We start from the raw sequence: 26,634 nt of genomic DNA on the forward strand, positions 1-26,634 counted from the left end.
ATGGAGTGAGGAAGACCAAAGAGGGTTGGCACCATTCTAGGAGAGAGAGCCCCATGCCCACTCTCTCAGCTGTTCTGAAAATAGTGACATGATTACCTGTTATTTACTTTGTGCGAGGAGCTTTTTGCAAGAAAGCTCCCCAACTCAAGACTCTTAGAGGGAGACCTCTGTGATCATAAAAAATGGGCATCCTTTTGTGGTGGGTGTTGTGCTAAACACCATACAACACCAAACACATGGCTCCCAAGTTACTAAAGAGAAACTGAGGCACAGAGAGGTAAAGTGTCTTGTCTTGGGTCACACAGCTAGGATGAGAGCCCAGATCTCTCTGACCCTGAAGCCTGTGCCCTTAATCTCCAACATAAGAGAGAAAGGCATGGTTTTCCAAGGAGAGGGACAGAGTAACAGGGGTCTCGGGGGAGGGAGAGAGGGGAGCTAGAAGGAAAAGGCTAGAAGGTTTTGAGAAGTCTCCTAGGAGAGGAGCACTTAAGCTGAACCATGAAGGAGAGGACTAGTCGTGGTTTCTTGGGCTGGACATGTCTGGATGCTCCAGCTGTGTGCCCAACCTTGGTGACCTCTGGCCTAGAAGGCCTGAGGAAAGGGAGAGGGTCAGGTTTACCCCAATTATAGGCCAGATCTCAGGCGCCTGCTGCCTCTTGACTCCCCGAATCACGTCTCTTTGCTTGAAAGGAAGCTGGCACCTCCATCAGAACGGATGAACACCCAACTTTTGTACCAACATGGACGGGACTGGAGGAGATTATGCTGAGTGAAATAAGTCAGGCAGAGAGAGTCAACTATCATATGGTTTCACTTACTTGTGGAGCATAAGGAATAACATGGAGGACATTAGGAGAAGGAAAGGAAAATTGAATTGGGGGAAATCAGAGGGGGAGATGCACCATGAAAGACTGTGGACTCTGAGAAACAAACTGAGGGTTTTGGAGGGGAGAGCTTGGGGGGATGGGTGAGCCTGGTGGTGGGTATTAAGGAGGGCACGGATTACATGGAGCACTGGGGTGGTACGTAAACAATGAATCTTAGAACCCTGAAAAAATAAATTAAATTAAAAAAATAAATAAATTCAATTAGCCAACTTATAGTACATCATTAATTTTTGATGAAGTGTTCAATGATTCATTAGTTGGGTGTAACACCCAGTGCTCATCACATCAAAAATAGGTTTATTTTGGGGCGCCTGGGTGGCTCAGTTGGTGAAGCCTCGGCCTTCAGCTCAGGTCATGTCTAAGGATCCTGACATCTACCGGCATCCAGCTCTCTGCTCAGCAGGGAGCTTGCTTCCCCCTCTCATTCTCTGCCTGCCTCTCTGCCTACTTGTCATCTCTGTCTGTCAAATAAATAAATAAAATATTTTTTTAAAATATGTTTATTTTCACAATCCGTATTGAGTTGCATAGGATTGAGCAAAAGTCATATACTAATTTTTGAGTGTGCCATATGTGTAACCTATCAAAAGTATTCTACAATTATTCATCTATTTTTTATCTCTAAGGCTTGCAACAAATTAAGCCTTAAGCATCTGTAAAGACAAATAAATTTGCATGCAGTATCCTTAAAATTTTTTTTTAAAAATGGAGTTGTATAGAATAAATGAAATAAAGACTTGGGAGCACTTTGTAAACTGTTAATTAACTTTTTTTTTTTTTAAGATTTTATTTATTTATTTGACACAGAGAGAGAGAAATCACAAGTAGGCAGAGAGGCAGGCAGAGAAAGAGAGGAGGAAGCATGCTCCCCGATGAGCAGAGAGCCTGGTGGGACTCGATCCCAGGACCCTGAGATCATGACCTGAGCTGAAGACAGAGGCTTAACCCACTGAGCCACCCAGGCACCCCTGTTGATTACCTTCTTTAAAAAAAAATAAAGAGAGAAAGAAAGAAAAGAAAAGAAAGGAAAGAAGCTGGCAGGAGGATCTGTGTGTGGCCCATGCCATCCCCCAGACTTCGTCCACCTCAGGGGTAGAAAATAAGGAAGCGCCATAATGTAGTGGGCATGCACTTGGTACCCAGCACTTCACCTTATTTCGTCCTCCTAAGTACCCCAAAAGGTAGGTCTTTTATCCCCCATGTCACTGAGGAGCAAAGGGACTTTCAAATTTCCTCTAACTGGCAAGTGCAGGACACAGGATTTTAATCAAGAACCTCTGACCCTTAATACACGGTAGAGGGGAGGTTTGTTTGCTTGGTTGGCTTTTTGTTTTGTTTGTTGTGTTTTACTTCAGTACCACGTAGGGAATTGGGGACTTTAATTAAGTTCACTAAACCTTTGATTACTGCATTTTGATTTATGGAAGTCAAAGAAGAACCTATTAAGATGTCTTAAAAGGCCTTGGTCTGTTCAAATTGTTTTTAGCCTCTTGGGAGTCAGGGAGAGAGAATCTGAAGTTTCGTGCCCCAGAAATTTGCATAGAGACACATACCCTACGGGAGTAGTGACCATCCATGTTTCCCCTTGTCCCCAGTCCAAGAAGCACCGGTTAAAACCCCACCAATCTACAAATAACCATATTCAAATGTATTTCATGCTTCAGAGAGATTCTCAGAAATCAGAGAAGGGAAAATCAATTCCTTCATTTCAGGAGGTTGGGATGGTTTTATGGAAAAGCTTCCGCTCTCTAAGCTGTCAGTAGTCATCTTTTTTGCTAGTGTGCTTCCCAAATGATTATTGAACAACTATGGACTTTCCTGCACATTTTTAAGTTGACAGCGAACCTTTTACCATCAAGAGTTTAAACAGGTACAAAGGCTGCAATTTCTGACATATTATAAATTTATACACTCAAAAACAAATGTTTATGTCATTCTTTTAAACATAAAATGTTTATGTCAGTTGAATTAAATATCCTAGCAATTTGATACCTACAACCATCCCTTTAAAAAAATACATGAACGGGGCACCTGGCTGGCTTAGTGGGTAGACCATGAGACTCTTGATCTCTGGGTCATGAGTTTGAGCCCCATGTTGGGTGTAGAGATTACTAAAATCAATCAATCAATCAATCATGAATAGGCTCTTCTCTAATGATGGTTTCACATCATTCTTTTTTCTATTCAAACTCAAATTTTCACCCCATGTTTCACCACATTAAAATTTTACCATAATGTATTTTTTATTTTATTTTAAGTAGGCTCCATGCCCAATATAGGCAGCTTGAACTCATGACCCTGAGGTTAAAAGTCACATGCTCTACCAACTGAACCAGCCAGGCATTCAACCAATAATGTATTTTTTAATGCCTAAATAGCTTATTGATAGAGCTATCATATTTCTCTGCCTAAAAATACATATATGTCAATGGAATCATTATTTTACCTTCTACGACCATAAGACTAGCTTTAAAATTTTCAGTCATTATAATTATTGTAAAAATGCAATTGATCAAAACAGTGTAAATATGTTCCAAATTTTTGAAGTCCCTTGAAACGATTAAAAATGGTTTTTTGGAAATATAACTGAAATAAAATAAACTGCACATATTTAAAATGTGCAATCTGATATATGTCTACAGTGGTAAAACCAGTTCTAAAAATTTTGATAAATAATTATTAAGCAAAAAAAAGTAAAACTGGATAATGTTTCCTTCCCCATTAGTCCGCGTGTCCCTGGAGGGCTACTGCTTGTGCAAGAATAAGACAAGCTTTAGCAATAATATTATTCCAACTTTTGATTGTTTATAGCTGTCAAGCAGTGGTGTACCAGAGTCAGATTGTACTGCTTCAATTTTTAGGAAATTTGTGGGTGATCTAGGCACCCACAGAAGCTAGGTACCTTAGGGTACATGATTTTTACTAAAAATGAAATTATGTCAATTTACAGTTATTAAAAACAAAGGAAATACTTTGTACTCAAGACTCATTACTTCCTAATTATTTCACTATGTCTTCTTGTTATCTGTGCTCTTGATATTATTGTGCCTATTATTTTGCACTGTACATGGTAGAAATATTGCTCATCTCTAACCAACTCCATGTTCAATGACATCACACTGGGAGCTTGAAATCAGCTAAGTGGGAGTATTTATACCACAGACTTGGCAAATGGTACAAATTAGCACTTCCTGCCTCCCCCAACTTATTGTTAAACATTTACCAGCACACCACTGGTTCTAAGAAGTTGGTGGGAAGAAAAGGAGTTTTGTTACAGCGATGTGTTGACAGATAACCAAAATCGCATAGTGATCTATCATCAAAAATTATTTTAATGATCTACGTACTGACAACTAGATTAGGCCCTCCTTCAATTGTGTGGAACACAAAGATTGCAAAAAACCATCTGACTTGCGAAAGGCTTTCTTATTCTGAGATGAAATTCACTCATTTTCTCAGTTTATTTCTCAATCCTAAGGGAGTAGCTGGAAAAATTTGCTTACGTTTAAATCCGTGGGGAAAAGTATGATCGGCATTTGAAGCTTGCTTTACTGTCAAGGATCTCTGCAGCTTGAGATTTTCAACCTTTGATAATAATTAAGGGAGGGAAGAGGAGAGATCACTCCCAACTCTTTACTCTGCGAAGTGTGTGAATTCACAGTTAGCCAACAAAGACCGAAATACTCTGGTTATGAAACCATGCCCCTGCCTTAGAAAGATACATATAATACAAATCAGTCAGGGTGAGAGGTAAGTCTAGGCACCTTTGGTACTCTGATTATCATGGGAAGCTCCCCCTTAATAATTCCAACAATATCTGTATCTGGGAGCCCCAGAGGATTCCACCTCCAGCCCTTCCCTACTGCTTGGGAGAATAAGGGGTAAGGCAGGGGTAAGGCAGGCATACAACTTTCTTTTACAAAGGGTGGAAGCAGATCTGAGACAGACTTGCAGACCAGTTAGAGAGATCACACTTTTTCTGAACTTCAAAATCTGGAAAAAGAATCCCATAACACAGAGGTCCTCCATCCTAAGACTAAAAAGGCTTTTACGTTTTTAAATGATGGAGGGGGGTGGATCAAAACAAGGATGATATTTCGTGACATGTGAAAATTACATGAAATACAAATTTCAGTGTTCCATAAATACTGTGTTATTAGAACACAGCCACGTTCTTTTTTTAAGTATTTATAGCTGCTTTCGAGCTACAATGCTGGAATTCGAGTCAAAGTATTGTAAGAGATTGAATGGCCCGCAAAGATGAAAACATTTAGCTCTTTAAAGAATAAGTTTGCTGCCCTCTTAAAGCTACGCACGTTCACGTCCCATGCAGAATGTGTTCCGTACCCGCAGAGGGGAGCGCACCGCGTTTGAGGAACGCGGGTCTAAAAACTGAAGACCCTGGGCAAGTCCGTGTCCTCAAGTTCCCCAGGTATAAAATGGGCTTAGACACAGTGATCTCTCGGGGCCTGCCTGGCAGGGCATCAAAGAAATAAAGGGGACAGGGACTCGGGGTAGATCTCGAGCTCCAGGCGCGCGCCGGACGGATCCCTCGGGGTTTCCAGCAGCGTGGGCGGGCGCAGCGCCCCGAGGCCCAGCTTTCGCAGGGGAATTCCGGGCGGGGTGCGGCGGCGGGGCGGGGCGGGGCCGGGGCGGGGGCCGCCCACCGCCTATAAGAGGGGGGCCCACACACTGTCCCGGTCATTCGCCTGCGCGCTTTCTGCGGACCGCGGTACCATGGCCACTGCCCGCCTGCTCGCGTTGCTGCTGCTCCTCGTGGGCGCCCCCGCCGCCTCTGCCGAATCGGTAGGTGCTTGGAGATCCCGGGGCGGGGGGGGCGGCCCGGTGCCTCCTTTGTTCCTGGGGGCCTGGGATAGGGGAGCTCGGGGGGCCGCGCCTCCCCCAACTGGACGCCGAGGCCGGGGAAACTTGCTGGAAACTTGGCTCTGGGGTCACGGGGAGGCGCCGGGCCGGGGTGGCTGCCCCGCGCGAACGTGCGCCTCAGCCTGTTGCTCTTCCCGCCTCCACTGGCCTCGGCCCCGCCGCGCGCTCCAGGCTCGGACGTGACTAAGCCGGTGTCACCTCTTCTGTCCCCACACTCGCGCCCTTCCCTGGTGATCCTGGGGCAGGCTCCGAGTCCTGGATCCCCCTGCTCGCCCTCCGTAAGCGGCTGGAGCGGCGACTCTAGAATCCTTCGGGGCCTGGGGACGAGGGGGCTGCGTGTACTGGGAAGGGGGAGGGGGGCCGGTTGTGCGGGGGGGGGCCTTGTTTCACACACCAGGGGGTGAAGAACTGAGCCCTGACGGGTCTGGCCCCAGCCTTGTCACCTGGCTTGTGACAGGGCAAGCCTCTGCCCCTTCTGAGTGTCAGTTTCCCTATCTGCACATTGGGCTTGGGGGAGCGCAACTGGAGATGACCAGTGCTGCTTTAGGGTCCGCTCTGATCCTTCAAGGGCGGAGGGGAGGGATGATTTGGGCTCAGCACTTCACCAAGAGTTGAATCAACTTAGCTTTCTGCAAGAATTCTGTTTATTTTTGTTGAACTGCACACAGGAAGTCGGAGCATGCATCTTGAGTGGGGTAAAGGGGGCTGGGGGAGAGAAGGCCTCAGTGAGCCCCGAGAAGCTCTCCTCTCAATGCCTGGTTGTCCCTGTCCTAGTTTACAAAGCCCTAGGCCACCAGAAGCTCCATTCATCCCAGCAGCCAGTGGGGGAGGAGGGTGACAATCTAATCTGGGAAGTTGGGGGAGTGGGAATTGATGGGAGAGGCTATCTGGCCCCCAGGGACCCCAGCTCTGTGCCCTCTTCATGCCCGTAAGCCCCCCATTGTGGGGGAGAGAAAGTCTGTGGAGTTTAATCATTGTCGAATTCTTTATGGGGTTCCTTTCTCTTACCGGCTTCGGGGAAAGTCCTTTCTGCCTGGCAGGCTTCTGTTGAAGCCTGAGTGAGTGAGACCCGGAGAAGAACCTGCCAGCATGATTGCAGGCAGGCAGTGAGGAAAGCAAGTATTTAGCACTTATGGTGTGCCTTATGGTGTTCTAATAGCTTTCTAATGGCTATTCTAATGGTCTGTTAAGTAGCTTAATTCTGACAACCCCGCAGTTTACTGTTCTTAAGTGGGTCCTGAGGCTGAGGAGGTTCGCTAACTTACCCGAGGTCCACAGCTAATAAGGGGCTGAGTCACTCAAATTTAGGCAACCAGGCTTCCAAGTTCCTGCTCTTAATGATAAGCTGCATTCTGATGCTTTCTGAGTGGCTGTCCTTGTGTCCCATCCTCAGGCCTGGCCAGCCTCAAGGAATTCTGAGGTGGAAGGGAACAGGGACCCAGAGTGAGGGGATGACTTCCGCAAATTAAGGGCAACCTGACCGGAAGGTTAGTGTCCGAGCCGGACCCCAGCCTACGCCTGCTGCTCCCTAGGCCCCCAAGAGATGTGTTGGAGTCAAGCTGCTGGGGAGACCATTGAAGGCCTGTCAAGTTGGGTCCAGTCACACAGCAGTCCCGGTTCAGGGGTTGCTGAGTCGGCAGGTGCTTCATGGTGAGGAGCAGACAGCTGGGTCCTGGGGGCAGTTGGAAGGATACGGTTTGGAGGAGCACAGCTGTGTCAGCCCTGTGCATGGTGACCCACCAGCTGGGGAGGAGTAGGCCCCGAGCAGCTGCTTCCCTTCCGCAGAGAGGTGTCCAGAGAGGTGCCCGAATCTCTTATCCTGACCTCAGCACTCCCCTTCCTGGCGAGTGTCACAGACCTTCCACCTCTCATTGTGTCACAGGACTTCCCCTTTTGCCTCCCCTGTCCCCTTCCTGCCCAGGTTGTGGCGGGAAAAATCAGACCTAGTCATAGCTGAGTAGATAATGATGGAGAGGCCTGCCTACTTTTTGCAGGTGGAGAAAACAGACCCAGGGAGAAGGGGTTTGCTGATTGCAGTTAGGATTTGTTAAGTGCTTTCCAAATGCCAGGTCTGGTGCATTTTATCCTCATGAAAAGCCCAGCATGTGGGGATTGTATTATGCCTACTTTACTGATGGGGGAACTGAGGTCTCCCTCCAGTAGTGCTGTGGAGGCCCCTCTCCAAGTTTTAGGTTTAGCCAAAGGCCTGCCCTCCCCTTGGGTGGTACCCTACCCCTAACCACGAGGGCTTGGTGCCACAAGTTTTGGGAAGGGAACCCAGTCTGAGCAGCCAGCCTCTTCCCCGGTAGGGCTTTCTATCCCAAACCAGTTCTTCCTGTCCAGCTGGGAGCACTCCCCTGAACGGCCTTCCTGCAATTCCTTCCCCAGCCAATTAAAGACAGCCTTGTTTGGGGAGCTGGACCCCCCCCCACGCCCTCCCCTCAGGTATTGCTGCCCAGGGGCACAGCCTGCCAATGTGGCACCAGGCCCAGTGGGTTCTGGGGAAGTGTATTTTAGCTTAGAGATGTTACTGGTCTCCGTGAGAATTCTCTCCCTTAACTGCACCAAGGTAGGAGTGGGGCAGAAGCCCAGGGGCTCTGGAACCCTTGAGTGGCCAGTGAGAACTCTTTGGAATTCTTAGAAGCCCAGAGAGCCGCTAAAGGGGATATTTGGGCCATGGTCTAGAGGGTTCTGTGAGGTTGAGATTCCGCCGTCTGTAAAACGGGGTTTGAAACAAATGACCTTGAATGCCCTTTTCAGCTCAAGTATATCCCCATCCCCACCACACATAACCACTTCCACCCATGATGGAGGGGATTCTGCTCTTTTCATCTTCAGTGAAATACTGGTCCCTCAGGACTCAGCAAATGTTTGTAGGAATCAATACATGTATGTACGAATGAATTCATGTATGTAACGTCATTCTGAAAGGTGCGTGGAGTTTATCACAAATAGGAAGGTCTTCCAGGGATACTGTGAGGTAGGTTTTATTACCTCTATTTTTATACGAAACTGATGCTCAGAGAAGGATAGTGGCTTGCCTAGGTCAGAACCGAGTCTCTCTGATAATACAAAGAGTCTGATTGGAGCATCTTCAGAGAACATTCCATATGAGGAAATTGGCTGGGTTTGAAGGCAGATACCTTGAGTTCTGCCTCTGAACTGCAAGGTGACCTTGAGCATATGAGCCCTATCTTTAGGTCTCTGTGTCCTCAACCCTGTAACAAGCCCACCTTGTGTCCTCAACTCTAACAAGCCCACCTTGGGCTAAAGCCCTCCAAGGGTCCTTCGTGCCCTGAAAACACACCGCTGAGGAGTAGGGAAGCTTTCTGGGCCCCCTGGGTGAAGATCCTAAACAAGAGAAGCTGGGGGTGGAGACATTCAGCTCTTGCCATCCCCAGCTCCTGGAAACAGAGGGCTTTTCCAAGGACTTGGAGTGCTGGGCCGTCCTGAATGCGGAGCTGGGAGAGCCAGGCTGGGCTTCCAGCCGCAGTTCCCCCTTGGGAGGAATTGGCTCCTGGTTGTTCTCAGCCTCCTGGACTGGTGGGTGTGATTTCCAAATGACCTCTTAAAATTGGGGGAAGGGGCTGGACAGGGCCTGTGATTCACTGGAGGAGAGCAGTGGCTGGCCTGAGTCACCCATTTCCTGGCAACTCTTGGCTAGTAGGATGACTCTGGTGGGGGTGTTGGAATGGGCTCCAGAGTTTTACCTTGTCCTCTGAGACCCTATTTGAGATAGTGTCCAAGCACCCTGGGCTTTGAGGGGTGCAGGAAATGCCAGCCCTAGGCCTCGGGCCTTCCAGTGCCTTGTGGGTGGGTGGGCTCTGACAGGGTGCAAATCCAGCCAGCCTTCAGAATTGGGCTTGGGACCTGTGCAGAGCAGGTAGAGCTATTTGCCGGAAAGTTCTGAGCAACAAGAGCAAAGGTGGTGTAGTCCAGATAGGACGGCACCCCAGGAGGCTGATTTTTCTGACGCCCTCTCCTTGCTACCTGGACTGGCTGGAGAGCCCTGGAACGGTGGTTTGGGCCCAGACTGGCCTGACTTGCAGGGGTGTGAAGTCCGCCTCTACTAGCTACAGGGCGGTGGGCACGTCGGCCAGTCTCCCCGGCCTCTGCTTCCTGGGCGTTGGGGTGAAGCTGCAGGTAAATCTTTACAGTGTGTGCCTGGTAGGGAGGTTGCATTCTTAGTGACAGGACACCAGGTGGTCCTGTACCTTGGAGGATCCTAGTCCCAGGGCCCCTGAAACACTCTGCCCTCCACTCCCTCCTCCTCCAACAAGGTGGGAAGTGAGGAGTCCAGGGTGGGGCGGATGGAGTTCAGGTCTCCTGTTTGTTTATTTTAGAAGTGGGTTGTTCGCTAATTATCTGCTGGGTTTATATTTAAACAAGAACCAGTTCTCAGCAGCCGCACCCCTCCTGCTGGGATCTGTAGGAAGCCCTAGCTGAGCTGTTTGCCAGCAGCCCTGGAGGGTGGTGGGGGTTTGCTAAGGGTAGGGGACCACCTGGACAAAGCCCCATCAGGTCAGCCTCCCCAGTTGGAGGCGCAGAATTTCTAGGCCAACGGAGGCTGAGTATATTGCAGGTAGAGCGCTCTGGCCTTGGAGAAGGGGGGTAATGGTAGAGGGGAAGGTCCAGTGTCTTGAAAAGCCAGTAGCCGTTCAGTGCCAGTGCCTGGAGAGGGAGAAGGCCTGTGTCAGCAGTTGGGGCCTGATTTAACCCTAGAAGGACTGGAAGCCTGACTTCTTGGGCTGGTGACCTTCAGGCACATCCCTGCATCTGGCCAGGGCCTTCGGCCCTGTCTGGTAGAGGCAAGGTGACTAGAAGTGGGTCCATTTGACAGCCAGAAAAACCTGAGTCACCATCACAGCTCTGCTGCTCACCCCGGGACATGTAGTTAGTTAATAAGTCACTTCGCCAATGCGTCCTCAGTTAAACACCCGGTGTGTCACTTAAGGGTCATAATCGGTGTTTGACAAACTTGTAAAGTGCTGGCGTGATCTTAGTTTATTGTGAGCAGATCGACGAGGGTTCTTCCCCGGGCCAGATGTTGGCTTCAGGGAGGTGGCATCTGAGTGCGTGCTGAAAGTGTAAACCGATGGTTACAGTTCTTGGGGTTCAAAACTTGGCTGTCCTTTCCAGAGGGCTCCAGGAGTCCCGTGAGATCGCATTTTGATTTGTACAGTTCTTCCCAGCTTAAGCCTTTTACAGTCCCCACACCTATCCCTGCTTTCACCCTGTCTGTGCCCCCAGTTACTCACCACCTCCACCCCCTGGCCAGTCCCTCTTACTTAGCCCCTCCCCCCGCCCGCTTTTAGTCCGCCTCTCCCCCCCCCCCCCCCCCACTCTGCAGGCCAGGAGCTCTGCTGCCCCAGTTTCCTCTGGCACCGTACAAGAGGCTGGCTAGTCAGGTGACACCTGGGGTAATGGAAAGGGGAGGCAGGGAGAGGCTGGTATGTGTGGAAACAGTGACTTGGTGGAGCCTGCTTGTCGTGGCCAGGCCTGTGGGACTGGCTGTACCGCTCGGACCTCAGGCCATGGGGGCAGGGATGCCCCGTGGCTGGTCACAGGGAGAGGGACACTCCTTGCCCCGGGAAAGACCGGCTGGGAGACGTCTGGGGGACAGACTGACCCGGTCTGGAGCAGTGGCTTCCCCACGTGGGTGTGTGTGTGTGGAGGGGGGAGGCTGGGAAGGGGCAGGAAGCCAGCACCCAGGGCTGATCTAATCAGCCGAGACAGGGCTATCGACTCTGCTCTGGAGAGCATGGGAGGCTTGTTTACCTCCCGCCCATGGATCCAGCAGGGACTTCGGATCTGCTGCCTAGATTACAAGTCCCAGCTTCAATACACCTCTGTCTCTGTGGCCCTCGGGGAGCCAGCCCCCCTCCCGGCTGTCTCCAGCAGTAATCGGAGCAGTGCCCAGCTTGGTTACCAGGCCCTGAGACAGAGGGAGGCTTGTCTCTTTGAGAAGCGTCTTTGATAGGTGGGCAGACTGGGGGGCAGTGGGGAAAATCCCCATCACCTGCTGGAATGTAGGAGCCCCCCCCAACCCCCATCCTAGCTGGCACCCCAGGATCCTGGAGCCCTTACTGTGGAATGAGTTTCCCTGGGGGGTTGGTGAAAAGTTGGCTCCTGGCAGTGCCAGGCCTGGCTTCTCTCCTGAGTGATTGTGTTCAGAGTAACCCGACCTTGGAGTGGGCAGAGCTGACATTCGAACCCCAGACCTGCCTTAACCCTTCAGGTACCTGAGCACCAGGCTGTGGATTAGTGTGTCGTTTCTTCTGCCTTTGGATTTTTTTTTTTTTTTTGTCCCCAAGGCAGGTCAGGAAGTACCCCAGGGGGTACAGGTCCCCAAGTAGAATGTCAGGTGTCACTGGTCACTGCTATTTGCTGCTTTTTGGAAAAATACCACTAGTTTTCTCTGCTTCATTCTTACTAGAACGGGGACTCCCAAGTTGTATGGACCTATCTCTAGGTTCTTTGCAGTTTCAAGGGACCTGGTTGGTTGTTGAAAAGTCTGGTCCCAGAAACAAAGTAAATTCATTATAGGTATTTATTCACGATTTGCAAAGCACACTGCCCCCACCCCCATCCCCTGACCACTTTCTAGCAATGGAACTGCTTCCATAGCTTTTCCCTGGTCTCTCTGAACCCTTTGAGCACTAATCCCTTGAGCCTGAATGAAGGCAGGTGGGGATTAATAATAGCTGCGACTCATTGAGCACCTGCTGTGTACCAGGCCATATGCTGGGTCCCTTGCACACACTGATGCATTGCACTTAATTCTCCTCATCCTGCAGGGCACTCCTAGCCCTGCTGACCAAAAGAGAAAGCAGAAGGTTCAAGATGGGACGTATGCCCCAAGACTCTGGTAGTTAGAGAGTGGCCAGACTCTGCTTTGCTTGTGGGTAACCACTCTGCTGGCAGATCCTTCATTTCTGCCAGAGTGTAGAGCTCTGATTGTGGCTCCCCAGTTTGCTCCTTCCATGGGGTACCTGACCCTTTCGAAGGGGGGATGGGGGAAGACAGTGATTGTACCAGAGGCCCCTTCTGGGGAATCTCTGGTCAGAACCACTCTGGTGGGTTCAGGAGTCAGAGACCAGTGTCCTTGCCCCCCCCCCCCCCCCCCGCCCCCTTGAATTTGGCTTGCAGGATGGTCCTTCTGGTCTCACCTCCTGAAAGAAAGGTCAGGTGTGTCCCTGGCCCTACCTCTTCTGGGGAAGGAGCCTGAGGGCAGAGTTGGGGGAGGGGGAGGCTCTTCTCCTTCTTTTCCTCCCACCAGCTGACCAGGCCTTGACCCTGAACTTCTCACTGGTGCCCCAGCCAAGTTTTTGTTCTTTTGTTCAAGCAGTATCACTTTCACCTTTGTTTGCTCCCTGGTGGAGCCTGGCCTGGCAATGTAGGGTTGGGGTGGAGAGGTGACGCGTGGGTGGCAGTGAGAAATCTGGTTGTGGCTGAGGCATGGTCTTGAGAAAGATCTGAGTTCAAATGCCTGCTCCATTGCTTTCAGTTGTGTGACTTTGAATAAATGACTCCGTTACACCTGCGCTCCCTGCAGAATGGCCAGAGCACGTTTCAAGAATATTGGGCTGGACGGATGAGCTCATAAAGGGGAGAATCCAGCTTGGTTCCTGGCATGAAGTGGGTATTTGAGCTGGTCACCCCAGACCCTGCGTGTGCTTTTTTCCCTGAGGACTGAAGCTTTAGGACTTTGGGCTTGGGTTGGTGACCTTTTCCTAGCTTCCTGCCTGTAGTGTAAGGACTGGATGTGGAAATGTCTGGAATGACAGCTGCAGCCTGTGGATTTGCTGAGACTCTTGGTTTTGCTGTCAAAATCCTTGAAGAGGGGTGGGGCGGTGGGGGGGACAACTCCAGCCTCAAGCACGGTAGACCTAGGTTCTAAGTCCAACTCTGCTGTGGAGTGCTTGGCAGTCCTTGGCAAAGTCCTTTGTCTTTTAATACGTTTGCCGGGTTATAAAATGAGACCATTTTATAACCAAGCCCAGGCCTTGGTTACCTTGTGGTGGCAGGTGTTAGTTCCTTTAGAACAGAAGCACACCTCCCCCCTCTCCTGTGGCTAATCTGGGGAGGCATCCAGCATCTCAAGCCCCCCAGGCACCAACGCCAGGTGCCCACCAGCCCCACGGCAAGCAGGGTCTGTGGGACCCAGGCCCACTGACCTATTCAGCTGGTGATTTCTGTTGCGGTTTGTGAGAAAGGAGACCCCAGGGCCCAGAGAGGATGCCTGTGTGTGCACGCTCCCCCGTGAACACACGGTCCGCAGGCAGGGATGGGGGTGAATGGGGAACAGATGGGTAAGCTCCACTGGGAGCACGGTAGGTCCTCTCTGGTCAAGGCTGGTTCTGGCTGCTGAGTGGCCTGGTTCTTCAGATCAGCCCCAGTCTGAATGGGCATTGTCTGCAAAGCAGGTGAGGCAAGGGCCGGCTGCTGGCGTGCTCCTCACCCCCATACACACAAAGGGAGGCTTGCCCATTGCTGACCTAGTCTTAAAGGGTTCCTGTTTGAGAATTTCCCTCTTGCCAGGAGTCGGGGGCAGAGAGGAGCAGAGAGAGGGTGCTTCTGGAAGACGGATTTGCTTTCCTGTGCCCTCCCAATAGCATGCCCCACAGAGCGGCTTCCACGCCCTGGGACTTGCTGGAGGAAGGTGCATTGGCCCCGCTAAGGTGTCCCGAGTGCCCTGGGATAGGTGTCTGACTGGGTCGACAACTGACGGTGCCGCTGACCCCTGGTGGGATCTTAGCCAGGCCATCTATCCTCTCCAGGAACCTGGTATAGCAAGGAAAGGGGAGGGATCACCAGGCAACCCCTGAGAGGGCTGAACTGCCAGTGAATCTGGGTTTCAGCTCTGGTTTGGAGACCGCCAGTCCTCTCTTCGTCTCCATCTGGCTAATGAAAAACTGAGCAGAGTAACTCCCAGCCAATCAGCATGCTAATTCCGTGGGTTGTTTTGAAACACCCCTTAGCACTTTCACATAGTAAAAGAAGGGCAGGAGGAGTAAACAACATTCCAGGGCTCTGGGGGACAAGAACATAACCTGAAATTGCCCAGTGTTGGGACCCCAGCCCCTTTCTGGGGGACTTGGAGCTATGACTCGCACAGGTGGTCTGGTCTCCGGGCCAGGTCAACAAGTGGCCAAAGGACCATTTTTTTTCCTCCTCTGGGCTGCATTTGACCTCCACTCGCTAGGGCTCCCGGCTAGCTTGGGTGGCTGGGCATTCTGTATGCTCGTGTGTTCCTGCAGGTGTTCGTACGCAGCACGTGGTGAAAGGCTCAGGTGACCTGTGCCTCGTTCTGGTCCAGTGTGGCCGCTTTCTGCCAACGTGACCTTGGGCAAGCCACTTAACTTTTCTGAGGCCCCGGTTCCACTTCTGCACAGGATTTATCAGGAGGATGTACTTCGTTTGCTAAGGGCTTGAGAGGTCCTGCTCTTTGAGATTTAGAGCCTGGGGGAATTCGGGGCTGGAGATGGGGGCGGGAAAACAGGGACCTCGCCCCAGGGACAGTTTCGCAACCGCTGTGAGGAGCCTTCCTCCCCGGGCTGCCAAACCGAAGCCACAGGCACGGGGCTGTTTGCGGGGGCTGGAATTCCAACACCAGCAGCTCAGCAGCTCCTGATTCCCAAGTCATGAAGTCATCCCCAACCAGGGCTTAACCCCTTCTGGCTCCCCACCCCCACGTGTGCCCAGTGTTCAGCAAAGACTGTCCCATCCGGTGGAAGAGGGCTGCGTGCCCGCTGCCTTCCCCCTAACCTGACCTTCCTCCCTTCCCGGAATCCAGCATCTACGCTTCCGGGGGGGTGGAAGAGGGCACTGGAGTCAGATCCTGCCCACCTACTCCCCGGAAGCCAGTGGAGGAAGTTGACGAGCCTGGGCCTCGCCTGCCCAGGATATCTTGTTCTAGGAACAGATATCCACACACACCGCCCCCCCCAACTCCGGTCACTGGCAGTCTCAGCTGGCTGAAGGGACAGCCTGGGGCAGTCAAAAAGACACTTGGCCTCTCCACTCTTGAATTGTCTGGCTGACTCAGTTTTGTGACCTTAGGCAAGTCACTCCCCTGTCCAGAGCTCACATTCTCTACAATTCTGGGAAATGAGAGGACGGGCCCTCCCTGGCCTCTGTAGCTGGTATTCTGGGGCTTATGAGCAGAGCCCCTAAATAGTAGGCACTTTAGTATCTGAGTAAATGGTGGCGGGGGAGGGGGGGAGACTTTGCTTAGGGTTGTTCTTTGGGAAGCCTTAGCCCCAGAGCTAAGAGAAAGGTGGTAAGCATTTTGAATGTTTCCTACCCTTGTGAGCTCTGGGAGATGGGAGCAGCGTAGCTGATGTTCTTAATCGGACCTTGATACTTTTCCCTTTGAAAGCTTCTTGGTGGAAGCGGGCTTAAGATTCTGCTGTGATTGGGCGCCTGGGTGGCTCAGTGGGTTAATCCGCTGCGTTCGGCTCAGGTCGTGATCCCAGGGTCCTGGGATCAAGTCCTGCATCGGGCTTTCTGCTTCGGCGGAGACCCTGCTTCCCCCGCCCCCTCTCTCTCTGCCTGCCTCTCTGCCTACTAGTGCTCTCTGTCTGTCAAATAATTTTTAAAAAATTAAAAAGATTCTGCTGTGATGTGATCGGCTGGGCCCCCGTGGGGTAGGGACGGAGGACATTTGTGGGTGCCGGAGGGGATGGTCTGTCCACAGGGTGCCTCTTTGTGCCCTCTCCTGGGCTGGTACAGAACAGATCTGTGGGAGATGCTGGAAAACTGAGTAGTAGAGTGTGCTAATGAACTTGTGAGTCACCAGGTCTGCGCAGTGCCTGGCTTGAGGCTGCCCTAGGGTGTGGGTGAGCCAGCTCTGTCTGTCCCAGCCCAGTCTGAGTCAGCGGGGAAGGGTGTCCTAGACTGGGCAAGACCAGGGCTGGCAGCCCTTTCCCCGCTTCGGGTGAATCAGCTGTGACTCCAGGAGCATCCTGGATCCCTGGAGTGTTATACCCTCCAGCCTGTGTGTTTCTGTCGTCAGGCAGCTTGATGCTGAATCTTCACGCTTCCACCTGCTGCTGGTGTGAAAAGGAAATGCCCAGTTTCCTCAGTTGTAAAATGAGGTTAAATATATGCCTTAGGTGTTAAGAACAGGGACTGACATGTAATAATTGTTTAGTCAGTGGTAACTAGTAATATTTAATGTTGAGTTTTAATAAATAAAACTTGATGAGTTTTATTAGCCCGGGCTGGGAAAGAGATTTGCCTAAGGTCATACAGCAAGTTGGGGACCAGGAGGGGTGGTCTCCAGGGTCTGGTCTGATTACATTCCAGCACCCCAGGTTATCTTACTGAATGCCCACTTCACTGCGTTTTGGGGCTTGGGGGGTGTTACAGAGCACCGGGGGCTACTGATGGGGCTGATGTGACTTCCCTTTTTCATTCTAGATCCGAGAGACCGAAGTCATTAACCCCCAAGACCTAGAAGGCCGATACTTTTCTGGAGCCCTACCAGACGACGAGGATGTTGGGGGCCCTGGGCAGGAACCCGATGACTTTGAGCTGTCTGGCTCTGGAGATCTGGGTATGGAGGGTGTGTGGTGGGCTGCCTGGGGTCCTAGGGCTGGAGGGAAAGTGACCTCACCGAGCATAGGGTAGTGAGCTCGCCTGGAAACTTGGATTTGGTTTGGGGTGGTTTCCTGCAGTGCTCCTCCCCTCTCAAAAAAGAGGAAACAAAAGTAACTATCAACCTTTTTCCATTCCTGGCAACCCTCCTTGGGCAAGTTGTTTGTTGCTTGGAGTTCATTTGTAGCTCTAGGTTTTCTGAGCACCGCCTGGACCTGTCCGCCTGTGGCTGGGGGCCTGGTGGCGGTGGGGCTGGAAAGACCTGACAGTGTTTTCTTCTGAAAAGGAAAAGGACCTGCTCTAAGGCCTGGGAGCATGTGTGGGCAGGCAGAGGAGTGGGTGGGGAGCCAGGAACAAGCTTCTGCTTCGGGGTGGGGGGGGAGTGGGTGAAGGGGCCCCGGCTTCTGGGCCCTGGACGATGGGGAGCTAGGGCTGTTCCTGGTCTTCTGTGACTCCCTGGCTCCTCCAGAAGCATCCTTCCTGGGTACAGAGGTGTGTGAAAGATGGAAAGTTGGAACTTCAGAGTCACATAGTCTTGAGTTCATGCTACCTCCCTGTGACCTCTGAGCCTTGGATTCCAAATGTGTAAATGCTGTGAAAGATAGTCTAATATATTTTTTTAAGATTTTACTTATTTATTTGACAGAGAGATCACAAGTAGGCAGAGAGGCAGACAGAGAGTGAGGAGGAAGCAGGCTCCCTGCTGAGCAGAGAGCCCGATGCGGGTCTCAATCCCAGGACCTGAGATCATGACCTGAGCCGAAGGCAGAGGCTTTAACCCACTGAGCCACCCAGGTCCCTGAATCCAAGAGCAGGGGTTACAGAGCAGGGGTCTGGATCTGCTCCGCTCCCTGCCCAGCATTCTTGTGAAAGAACCAGGGAGCCCATTTTACAGATGAGGTAACTGAAGGTGGGGTGCAAATGGCCACTTGCTGTACCTTGAGCATAGAAGGGTTGCACATTAGGACTCCCACCAGCCGTGGCTGATAAAGGGGGAGGTCCTTTATTAAAGGGGAAGTGACCTCAAACTCACACAGCCTTTCTGACCTTCCAGATGACTCAGAGGACCCCCAGATCCTTCCTAAAGTAATCCAACCCCTGGTGAGTAATTCATGCTTTTTTGCCTCTCCCCTCGAGCTCCTCTGTAACACCCATCGGGAGGGGTCCCTAAGTTGAGGGTCTGACCTCCTGCTGCAAGAAAGTTTTTATTTGTGGCCTCAGCTTCCTAGGGGCAGGCACAACTGTGGGTCATGGTGGGCCATCCTTCCTGCAGGGATAATCACTGTCAACACTTAGATGTGTTTCCAAGGTCCTTTCTGTGCATTCCTAGGTATTTCCCAACATAAATATCAAATTGTAGATAACAGTTGTGTGTGCTGTATTTTTCACTTAAAGCGGTCAGGAGTTTGAGTCTGTTTGCCCACATAATTAAATGCACTTCCTAGGCATTTATATAGGCTGCATAATCCTCATTCACTGTTTTTCCCTTATTGATGAAAATGTTATTTATGATTTTTTGACTTCCTGAAATTATAACACTAAGCGGGCGTCTTTCACTCAAATCTCTGATTAGCAGCTTGGGACAGAGTCCCATAGGCAAAGTTACTGCCTTAAAGGGCAAGCAGTTTCTGCCTGCAGCTTGGCCACACTGCCCTCCGCGTGGCGATTCTCAAATCCGCACTAACCAGCAGTGAATGGGAACACGTGTTTCCTAGCACGCTGGTCCCATTATTCATTCCCCATTTGGGACAGATGTGGAAAGGTTGAGAGTGGGCATTTGATGGCAGAGTGGTTGAGAGGTTGGTTGGTGCTGCTTTCTGTCCCAGCACCACCTGGTTCAGCCAGCACGATGGCAGAAGCAGACTCCCTCCCTGGCCGGTTGTTCCTGTCCCCTGCCCGGGGTGTGTCCTGAGGCCACGCTGAGTGTCTCTCTTCCTTCCGCCCTGTCCAGGTGCCTCTAGATAACCATATCCCTGAGAGTGCAGGGCCTGGCAGCTGGGTGCCCACTGAACACAAGGAATTGGAGGAGAACGAGGTCATCCCCAAAAGGATCTCGCCCTTCGAAGGGGACCAGGACGTGTCTAACAGGGTGTCTATGTCCAGCACTGCACAAGGCAGCAGCATCTTCGAGAGGACCGAGGTTCTGGCAGGTGAGGTTCTCACTAGAGACTTTGAAGGGGGAGAGGACTCCGGGGAGATGGTGCTGCAGACACAGATGCCTTGGGCTCCTTGGTGCCCCTTCCTTCCCACCACAGGGTACCCTGGAGACTCAAGGACTACCCCTCCCTAGGGGGTGGGTCTGGCCTGGCTTGTAGCCCGCTGGAGGGGGGAGGAAGAATTGCATATCAAAGGCTTCTGAAGAACAGCGTGAGATTCGTCACTTGCTTTATTAAGTCCTGTCTTGCTTTCAAAACGTTTGCACAACCTGGGGGGTGGTTGGTACTGGGGAGTTAATTATTAAACACTGACTTCCCTTGAAAGGCCCTTGAAAGCCCCAAGACTCCTTGGATTGGGTTGTCTCCCCATCCACCTGCTTGGTCACTTGACGGCCTTATGACCTTGGCTGAGAAGCTTTCCAACCCCATTGGAGGAGGAGAGCCTCAGTTTCCTCCTCTCTGAATGGGTACAATGCTACACCTTGGTAGGTGTCATAAGTCCTTGAAAATTAGAATCTGAAATTATTTGGGCACCCGGAAAGCACTTTCCTGATTTGTTGGTACAAGCTGTCATTGAGTCCTCACTGACTAAATTCTGGGTGGCATATCGAGGTCCTTCCTATGACAGATTAAGACACCGAGGCCCGGAGAGACAGGTTCAGAGTTGGCCTGACGTGAGAGCCACAGGGTTCTTGACTGGTGTGCTATTGTGGGAGCTCTGCCCCAGGGTGGGGCTTTGGGCGTGGTCTTCATCTGGGGAGGCGACTGCTCCCTTTCCCCCTCCCTGGCAGCTCTGGGTTCGCCAAAGCTGGGGCTGGGTTGTCAGAAGGAACTGTCTTTCTGGCCAAGTCTTAATAGGCCAAGGGCCTATCTGCATGAACCAACCTGGTGAATGGGTGCCCCGGGCCCAGGCTTGGTTACTCCTGTCTCTTGGCAGCCAACTGGGCCAGTACCTCCCAGGAGGCTTATGGTGCAAGGAAAGAGCCCTGTGCCCTGCATTTTGCAGATAAGGCTCCTGGGAGAATATAACCCCAGCTGACCTTGGGCCCGGCTCAGCCTTGATCCTGGCCTCCTGGTTGCTGTGCCATGTAAGAGGGGTAGTGGGTGCTGCTGGAACCAGAGAAGCCCTTAGAGACCTTTTCACCTTCTGAATATTCGGTAAAACCTTCCCCACCTTTGCAACCACAGAGTTTCGCTTTTAGCTGGCGTACGTGGGATCAGCATAGGGTTTTTTCTTGCACCAGCTAAGGGTTTTGCTGCTTTTAAAGAAAAATGTTAAAACCACTGATCTAGTCCAAGCAAGTGTGTCTTATAAATGGGAAGACTGAGGCCCAGAGAAAGCAAACCACTTGCTTGGGTCACATAACAAGAGACAGAACCAAAGCGAGGTCATCTCTTAAGCCTTCCAGTTGAGAATTAGACATGCGTAAGATCTTCATGTGAGAAATAGTGTAACTGTTGCGCTAGTTGGGGTGAGACCGTCCATTCCAGTAACATCCCGGTGGCACCTGGGAGTTTCTCAGGTGCTTGCTAGATGCCTTATGATCCGTGTGCCTCCCTCACTGGGTCCGTTCAGCCCGATCAGACAGGTACGTCTGGCTCTCTGGAAGCTCAAGAGAAGCCAAATCACATGTCCAGAGTCACAAAACTAGCCCTGGTATTTGAACCTAGGACCACAGTCACTTTTGAGACTGTCCTTGAACCTCGTGGAGAGAGAGGCCCATCACAGACCAATGTCCTGATAAGAAGAGCCAGGAGGTTATCAGAGGGGAAAGGTGATAAAAAGCAGTCATGGAATTGAAAGCTCATTCCATGTGCTTTTTCTGTATTTTTTTTGGGTGGGGGGGTGTCACTTTGTTGTTGCTTTTTCATAGAGTTTTAGCCAAGAAAGAACCTTCCTGGGCCCCTCTGTGCCACTCAGCCCCTGTTCTGTGCATAGATTTGGAGTATGTGCAGGGATGGGAAATTAATCTCCTTAGCCGTAGTAAGACCGAATTATGGGACTCAGTCTGCCCCAGCAAGGATTCTGTGAGCTATCCCAGCCCCCTCAACGAGCAGGATAGAGCCCTTCAGGCAGCCTGGCATTCTGCAAAACAGCTGTTCACCTTAGGTCAGCAGCCCGTGTCTGCCTGATCCCAGCAGGCACCTTTGGCCAGTGCTCTGCTCTGAGCTGAATGGGGAGAGTCATTTCTTAAGCATATCACTGGGGGTGCCTGGGTGGCTCAGTGGGTTAAAGCACATACCTGGCGTGCCAGGCCCAGTTCAGGGTGCTGGGGACACACGTAACCACCTGAGTTTACAGTTAGTGAGTACTGAGCCTCCGCCATACGTTGTTCTGAGTATTTGCGGTGGGTTAATTTATTTAATCCTTAGGACCCATGCATGAGAAAGGTCCTCCTGTTTCCATTTTGCAGTGAGAGAGATGAAGGCACTTGCCCAGTCGCACAGCCAGCGATGAGTAATGGGAGTGGGTTGTAGGCTCAGCCCCTGAGCTGCACACAGAGGAGAGGAAACCACAATATGTCACTGCCTGTGACACAGTAGCATGGCCCCGTGTTCGCATGCATGGGCCCGTGTTCGCATGTCCGAGCTGTGTCTGGTAGTGTGCCTGCGTGTGGATGGAGCACTTTCGTACCTGTCCGTGCAGGTGTGCGCACACAAGAGTCTGCTACACAGTGCGCCATGCTCAGGCCTGGCGGGGGTGGGGCGAGTATGTAAGGCAGGTTGTCACAGCCTGGGGGTTTGCTGGCTCCCAGCCAGTTGGTGCTGAGCTGTCGCAGGGGCATGCCTGGCTGTGGGCTGCCACAGGTGCAGGTTGGAATGGTGGCTTTGCCACGCTCACCCTGTGGTCTTCAGTGACTTAACAGTGACCCCCCACCACCACCACCCCCAGTCTGGTGAATGAGGTCGTTCTGAGCATAGGTGACAGCAAGGGGGAGGCTAGATGTAAGAGAGCTGACAGGGCGGACTTGGCAGTGTGCCCAAGGTCCCGACCTGCAGTTCTTCCCACTCTTCCCCTGCAGCTCTGATCGTGGGTGGCGGCGTGGGCATCCTCTTCGCCGTGTTCCTGGTCCTGCTGCTGGTGTACCGCCTGAAGAAGAAGGACGAAGGCACCTACGACCTGGGCAAGAAACCCATCTACACGAAAGCCCCCACCAATGAGTTCTACGCCTGAAGCGCCCGCGTGGGCACTGGTTGGCTTGGACCTCCACGGGGGAGGGAAGCCGAAGAACTTGGAAGGGTGGACGTTAGGGTAGGGGGAGGGCTACCTAATACTGACCTTTCAGCATCTCCAGCTCTGATAATGTTTCAAGTGTCGGAAGAGACGACATCTTCCGTTCCTGCCTCTTCTTGATTCTCTGGGCCTCGGTTGTCCTGGCAGAAAAATAGGGTTACCCTTGGCCTTGCTGAAGGCAGGTCTGGGATTGGATCCTTTCTTGATCTTAAACTTAAAATGTGGGCCCAGCTTACAGCCTGTCCTGAACCTGCCTTACCCAGAGCCCCTCTGAAGCTGGGTCGGGAGTCCTGCTGGAGCTTTGCCCCCAGCAGCCTTCTCCTCTTGTGAAAAGGAACCAGGAGAAGGAACTAGAACCATCCGCACCTTGAGACGTGTCCATCCAAGGGCACTCGTGACCACACTACAGGAGTCTGTGGCATACCTTGGGCCATTCTCGGCTCTTTCAAGTTGACTTTTTGGAAATCAACCTTTTTTATTTGGGGGAGGGCGTGGGGAAGGAGGGAGGGTGGGGAGAAGATTTGAAGTTCATACTGGAACGGATTTGCAGAGTATTTGCAAATCTACCTTAAGCCGGGTAGGTTTTTTCTGATTGGTTCATTCCTCGGTGTAGGGCCTCTGCCTGGGCAAGAGTGTGCCGATGCCGAGACCGTCTCCGCTCTCTTGCACTTTCCATAGTACCTGCGAAGTTTGTATTTAATGGCTTTTTTAATTTTTGTTTCTCGAAAATGAGAGAAGAGATGGAGATATGATTTTTATTAATTTTTTTTTTTTTTTTTTTACTATTTATAGCTTCAGATAGGGCCTTCTTTCCTCCTCTTCTTTAAATATCCTTCCCATTTTTTTTTTTTTTTTATACTAAACACTCCCCCTGCTGATGACCTTGGCCCTTTCTGAAGCTGCTTCCTCTTAGGAGTAGCTTTTGCTGAGACAGTTTTCTAGCAGATCCCAAAATATAATGTAGGGGATGGTGGGATATTTGTGTCTCTTTTCTTGTAATATATTATTATTCTTCCTTGGTTCTAGAAAAATAGATAAATATATTTTTTCAGGAAATAGTGTGATATGTCCCATTTGAGGTTGGCTGGATGGTTGAGTGAGTGGATTTTCATGTGGCTGAGTGGGTTTTTGCCTGCCTCTCTCTCTCTGTTGCTCTGTCTCTCTCTGTTCCTCGTGCCTTCTCCTGATTGGGCTGGAGTAGTTGAGGGTAGGCAGTTCTGCCTTCTTTGTAGCTTCTACCTTGAGCCCAACTGGTGTTCCTTTGCTGTTCCCAAATTTCCGAGAAAATTGGAGAGCTGTGCTATCCACTACAGTGGCCACTGGCCACATGTGGCTATTCAAATCAATGAAAATTGCATAAAGTGAAAAATTCCTTCCTCATTTACACTAATGACATTTCAAGTGCTCATTTACCATATGTGACTCGTGGCTGCTGTGGTCAACACACAGGTAGAGACCATGTCCACCTGTTGAACCACAGTGCTAGAGAACGAAACTGACTTAACAAGTCCCAGCCCCAGCCTTGTGGTGGGGGGAAACCTTATCTCCCTGGGCAAACCGGGAGGATGGGGAGGGCTGATGGGGCACTGGCCCTGGAGCTTGTTATCGGTGGCCCTGCTGCTCCACAAAGAAGAGGCCTGGTGGCCTAGCCTGGGCAGGCCGCCTCTTCCTATCCCCACTGGCTGGGGTACAGGGGAGTTGCCCTTACCTCCTGCATCCTTCACCCCTACAACCTGGGGTCCCAGCTGGCTGGGTCCTGTGCACTGCCCCCCTCCCCCTCGCCGTGTCCTTTTCCCTCTGGCTATGTTGGGAGTGAGCACATCTTACAGCCACCTCACACTGTTGTCTGTTACTTAATTTTTTTTTGATAAGATAATAAAACCTGGTACTTTCTAGATTTACTGTCTGTGTCATTTTTAAAGTTTGTAAGAGGTCATCCTTTCTGGGTTCTGTATCCCTTGATAGCAGTGGAGCCTGAGAGAGTTGGCCTGACCAGATCTGGATCCCATTCGTGGGGCCAGACACCAAAGGCAGAGATGTAAGAAGCCAAGGAAGGGCCTGGAGAGGAGGAGAAGCAGAGAGTGCAAATGGCGGGCTCCTGGGTGGCTCAGCTGGTTGGGCGACTGCCTTCGGCTGAGGTCACGATCCCAGAGGCCTGGGATTGAGCCCCACGTTGGGCTCCCTGCTCAGCAGGTAGCCTATTTCTTCCTCTCCCTGCTCCTGCCCTCACTCACTTTCCGTCTCTCTTCAAGAAATAAGTAAAAGTGCACGTGGCAACCTGTGGGCTTGTCATGCCTGCCTTGGTGTTTTGTTCAGATGGTTCCTTGTTTCAAACAAGTCCTTGGATCAGGTGTCAACTATAGAAATGAGGGTGTTTCCCCATGTAAATCCAGATTCCCCACTACTCTGGGGAAAAACTCAAAAGATTGGGCTCCTCTCCAGCCACATGGCCACAACTGGAAGTTGCTCACAGTCAGGATCTGTCTTTAGATGTGGGTTCTGTGGGTTGCCATAGTCTTTGTCCACTTGCTTGGCCTCTGCAGGCATTGTGGTAGGCAGGTCTGGACAGAACCCATTGGTGCCTCTCTTGATCCTGGTAAAAGCCCTTTACCAAGGGGGAACCTGCCCTGAGCTTGTCTGCAGAGTTAAGCCTGAATTCCAGGGCTTTGGGTTCTGGTGGTCTAACCTTGGTGCCATGTGTCCCAGTGCTTAGCTGGGTCAGGGGAAGGGCTCAGAGGAACTGACAGTAGAAGCAAACCCTCAGGTCACATGCCTGTGCCAGAACCCGCTCTGCTTTACACCAGCACCCGCTTCTTTGGCACAACAGTTCCACAAAGTGGGTGCTGTCAGTGTCGCCATTACACAGATGGGGACGCTGCCGCTAAGAGGTTACAGGAGCTAACCAAGTTAGTTACACCAGCTAACCAGGTGTAGAGGTGGGATTTGAACCCAAGCACTTGGGCTCTGGAGTCCACACACAAGCACATTGCCCATCAGAGCTTTTAGTGGCCCAAGGCCCCTTTACTGGAGGCTGCTTGGGACCGTTAACCCCCTCTGAAGCAGCCAGCCTGGCCTCAAGTCCCTCCCAAGTCCCAGGTGGCTTGAGCAGATCTCTGTTCCTCATAACCGGGTTCTCGAAGAAGTTCCTCACATCTGTGAGACCTGGTAGCTGGTGGCCACGTGGCTGTTTCAGTTGAAAGTAATTTTTTAAAAACAGTTCCTCATTTGTCCCAGCTGCATCTCAAGGGGTCAACAGTCACGTCCAGCTGCTGCCGCTCTGGGCCATGCAGACACAGGAGAGCATATCCACTGTTCCAGAAATCTCGGTCAGGCCTGTGTCGGGTGATGTGAGACGGTGGCTCGGGACCTCTGAACTTGGATTTCAGCTTTTATAGCTGTTACCTTGTGTGCCAGCAGCCTGCAGAGGGGAAGTCAGAGCCAGGGACCAGAAGGTGCTCAACAAAAGGCGCCCTATTCTCCTCATCAGCGCCATCCTTTGGGTAAGCTTAGCTCCCAAGAGGCCCCTCTATGACCTATCGCTGTACAAAATTACCCCCTGATGGAGGGGCTAAGAACCACTATCTCTTAGAGTTTCTGCAGATCAGGAATGTGGGAACAGCTGAGCTAGGGCATGTGGGGCCTCACGAAGTTGTCGTCAGAATGCTGACCAAGGCGGCAGTCATCTAGAAATTTGACCCAGCTTGGAGGATCCACCTCCAAGGTGGCTCATCCCCATGTCTGGCAAGTTGGTGCTGCAGGCTGTGGAGAGGAGGCCGTAGTTTCTTGCCATGTGGACCCTCAAGGGCCGATTGTGCATCTTCATGATACGGCGACTGCCTTTCCCCAGACAATGATCCACGAGAGCCAGGTG

General features: G+C 51.4%; 1 protein-coding gene across 1 annotated transcript; it reads left to right on the forward strand.

Annotated features, from left to right (window-relative positions):
• Nucleotides 1-5,579: 5,579 nt before the first annotated feature.
• Nucleotides 5,580-24,658, forward strand: SDC4 (syndecan 4). The gene is made up of 5 exons (XM_032350542.1): nucleotides 5,580-5,693; nucleotides 17,196-17,331; nucleotides 18,427-18,473; nucleotides 19,324-19,522; nucleotides 22,552-24,658. Exons 1-5 carry the CDS (start codon nucleotides 5,625-5,627, stop codon nucleotides 22,701-22,703), a joined length of 603 nt encoding a protein of 200 aa, XP_032206433.1. The 5' UTR covers nucleotides 5,580-5,624; the 3' UTR covers nucleotides 22,704-24,658.
• The last annotated feature ends 1,976 nt before the right edge of the window (nucleotides 24,659-26,634 follow it).

The sequence above is a fragment of the Mustela erminea genome, chromosome 7 (assembly GCF_009829155.1).
Source record: "Mustela erminea isolate mMusErm1 chromosome 7, mMusErm1.Pri, whole genome shotgun sequence".
Lineage (NCBI taxonomy): Eukaryota > Metazoa > Chordata > Mammalia > Carnivora > Mustelidae > Mustela > Mustela erminea.